Raw genomic sequence first — 3,085 nt, 5'->3', positions numbered from 1 at the left:
GCGCTTAGTTCACTGAGCTATCTCGCCGTCTCGTTACTAGATATTTTAAATGCCTCCCCTGTTTACAAGGTGATCCTTTTTCCTTTTCAAACCTAGCATGTAGCTGAGCACGCTCCGTTTTCTTTCAGTGACTGTCTGCCCTACTAAGCGCGAAGACAGTGCTGCTGGGAGCGGGGCCGACTGGGGTCTCCAGGACGTGGTCTCCCTGAAGGAGCGGATGGCGAGGTACCAGGCAGCCGTTTCCAGGCGCGACGGCCATAGCTTCTCAGCGAACGTAAGCTGACACTTTTGTTTAGCTTCTGTTTGTCCAAAAACGCACCTCACTCGTGCAAGGCAAGAATAACACTAGGCCGTGCAATAAAGTCAAAAGAGGGAAAAGTACCACGAGTCAGACTCATACCTCTGAATGTGAGCATCATCCGTGCTATGCATTGGTTATATGAACCTGAACTGTTTACTTGCCTCGCCCCTCTCTAAACTTCAGTTTCATTAACTGAAAAAGGGGAATATCCACTACCACATACGGTCTTGGAGAGGAATCAAGGAGATAATTTATGAATAAGCCATAAGGCTCTGTACAAATGTGTTATTATTACCATCATTATCACTTAACCTATAGCTGTTCTCTTCGGGAAGGTTGGGAATTAATTTCAAATTTTAATAATGGGAGTTTGCATGTGGCCCTCATTGGTCTCATATATGGTTCATTTAAAATTCTCCGGCAGTATTTCTTTTGCTTTTCTCCGTATGCACTAAATCCATTAAGAGAGGCTTAATCAACATAGAAATGAGAGAGATTAGCGATGTAGGCACTCTGCTAAACCAATTATGATTATAGGAAACCGCAGGATTCAGTAGGACCACCAGTTTTTAGAGCCGACACGTAATAAAGTCACATTTAAAAGAACTTGCTGGATTCTGTGCCCTTCAGCGGAATGGAATAGAAGAATATTCTTTTATCATTATATTCTGTATATTAACTATGTTGTATGTGTGTGTGCATGTGTGTGAGAGAAACAGAGGGGAGAGAGAGAGAGAGAGAGAGAGAGAGAGAGAGAGAGAGAGAGAGAGAGAGAGAGAGAGAAATGAGCCTGAGAAGTTGTATTTTAAAATAGCTACTCAACATTATTCTTTACAAATTAGAGACAAGGCTGACTGTGCCAAACTCATCAGCAACTCTGCAATTCTAGATGACATTTAAGTTTTTACATAGTCATTAAAATACATTATAGGCACACCACGGATTTGGAACGAATGTATAGGAGTGGCGCTAGTAACTTGCAAAACAAATAGCATCACAATGCCTCCGGCCAGTCTTCTTAGAGAGCGCCCCCTGCTTTATAGTTCAGGAACTGTATTGCAAATTAGTGTTCTAAACTGGAGAAATGATTTTTGGGAAATCAGCTTATTTGATTATTCTGGTTAAAGACTGATTGTTTAGTAACCCATTTTTCACTTAGAAAGAGTTAGATCCATCCAGGAACTCACATAGTATGGTGTCAAATAAATTGGCGTTGGTATAATTTGTACTAAGCAGAAAAGGCATAAAATGGACAAATAGGTAAATAAATCTTATTATTTGATATAAAACTCAAAAATCAATGCTAACTTGAAAAGCATAAGAATTTCATAAACTTCTTAATTTCCTTGTATTTTCTTCCCATTTTACCAACCAAAAAGCTTCATAAACTTTGTATTTTACTTTTATTTTTTTGCTAATTTTACAGACCAAAACTCTGAGATAACATTACTTTTAGGAGATTATATAATAAGTCAAGAACTGTTACTAATTTTTTTAGCATCAGTGATTTTTTAACTGAATTCAGTTTTGTCTCTCATACAAGACAGCATTTCTTCTTCAAAAGTACCCAATCTGGCTTGACTTTAAGCAAATATTGTGATAAAGAAGAGAGTATCTGTCACCTCAAAGGACTCTTGTTGAATATATACAAGGAAAAGCAACTGCCTTGTGTAGTCAAGAAGTTGCCTTGTTTAACTGCATGAAAAGTTTGTTCACCCCCCCATAAAAAGAAAAAAAATTATCAAAACTACTTGTCACTAATTCTGTGTCTACACAATGAACACAACTATTTTAAATACAAAATCTGGAGCATAAGGATTTAAACTCAAGGTTAATTCAAAATATTTTATTCATACTTAAATAACTAGCAAAGATCAATCTCTACCTCATGTCCAATCAAATAACACTTTGTTGGAAAGAAGAAATGTTTGTTGAGCAATGAATTAAAATGTCATTCTGTGTTTCTTTTATCTTTTTAACATTCACAATAAATCTGTGTAAAATATATTGCTATATTCAGCATATAAAATGAAGGTTCAGGAACTTGAGCTCAATGTTTTGTCAGGATTTGGAATAGAATTGATACATGGGGGTGGGGGAAACTCCCAACCTAACAGATCTCTGGCACAAATTCATGTTCTCTAAAAATTGAAGAATGAATTTTAGGACCAATGGAGGTTAAGAGCAGAATATATTTATTGGAGGTAATAAAGCTTCTGTCTGAGAGAGGAACAGAAGGGGACCTAAGTGGGTTGCCAAAGAACTTATCTTTTCCAGGGATTTTTATAAAGCAAATTTACAAAATGAGGCAGGTTCAAGGTGGGGAATATGGAAACTTACTAGGTAGGCACGAGGTGGGACAAAACTATGGTCAACCAATAGGTTACAAGCACAACTGCTCAGGTAAAATTGATTAAATGGGGACCAAATGAGGAAACAACTCATGCAGCAGGCAGGCATGAATACAGAGCAAGGGCCTTTTCCTGTAGGGGACTGGGTTAGTGACTCTTCCTGGCTTTCTCAAGGTGATAGAGACTATTTTGAGTATCAGACCCTCATGTCCATCTCCAGGAAGGTGTGTGGAAGCATTTGTCTCATCTTGTGTCTTGAAGTCTGCCCCGCAGGAGAAGTATGTACCCTTCTCTCTCACAATTGCAAGGTACCTGCTCATCTTTACTGGCTCCTTCCAGGACCCAGCTCTCTGTCTCTGTCCATGATATTTTCACCTAACTCAGTTGTCCACAACAGAATCACTATCTGTCTAACTTACAAAGTCTGTTATAT

General features: G+C 38.3%; 1 protein-coding gene across 1 annotated transcript in view; it reads left to right on the top strand.

Annotated features, from left to right (window-relative positions):
* LOC101572642 (xin actin-binding repeat-containing protein 2) overlaps positions 1–3,085 on the top strand; it is an 85,922-nt gene that overhangs the window by 32,210 nt on the left and 50,627 nt on the right. The window contains exon 2 of the mRNA XM_004646385.2: positions 129–274. Within this exon, the coding sequence (XP_004646442.1) occupies positions 218–274 (57 nt within the window). The 5' untranslated portion in view covers positions 129–217. The remainder of the gene's footprint in view (positions 1–128; positions 275–3,085) is intronic.

This window comes from Octodon degus, unplaced genomic scaffold (genome assembly GCF_000260255.1).
Source record: "Octodon degus isolate 3935 unplaced genomic scaffold, OctDeg1.0 scaffold00267, whole genome shotgun sequence".
Taxonomy (NCBI): Eukaryota; Metazoa; Chordata; class Mammalia; order Rodentia; family Octodontidae; genus Octodon; species Octodon degus.
The sequence above is the reverse complement of the archived record's forward strand: the minus strand, read 5'-3'. Positions and strand labels throughout refer to the sequence as shown.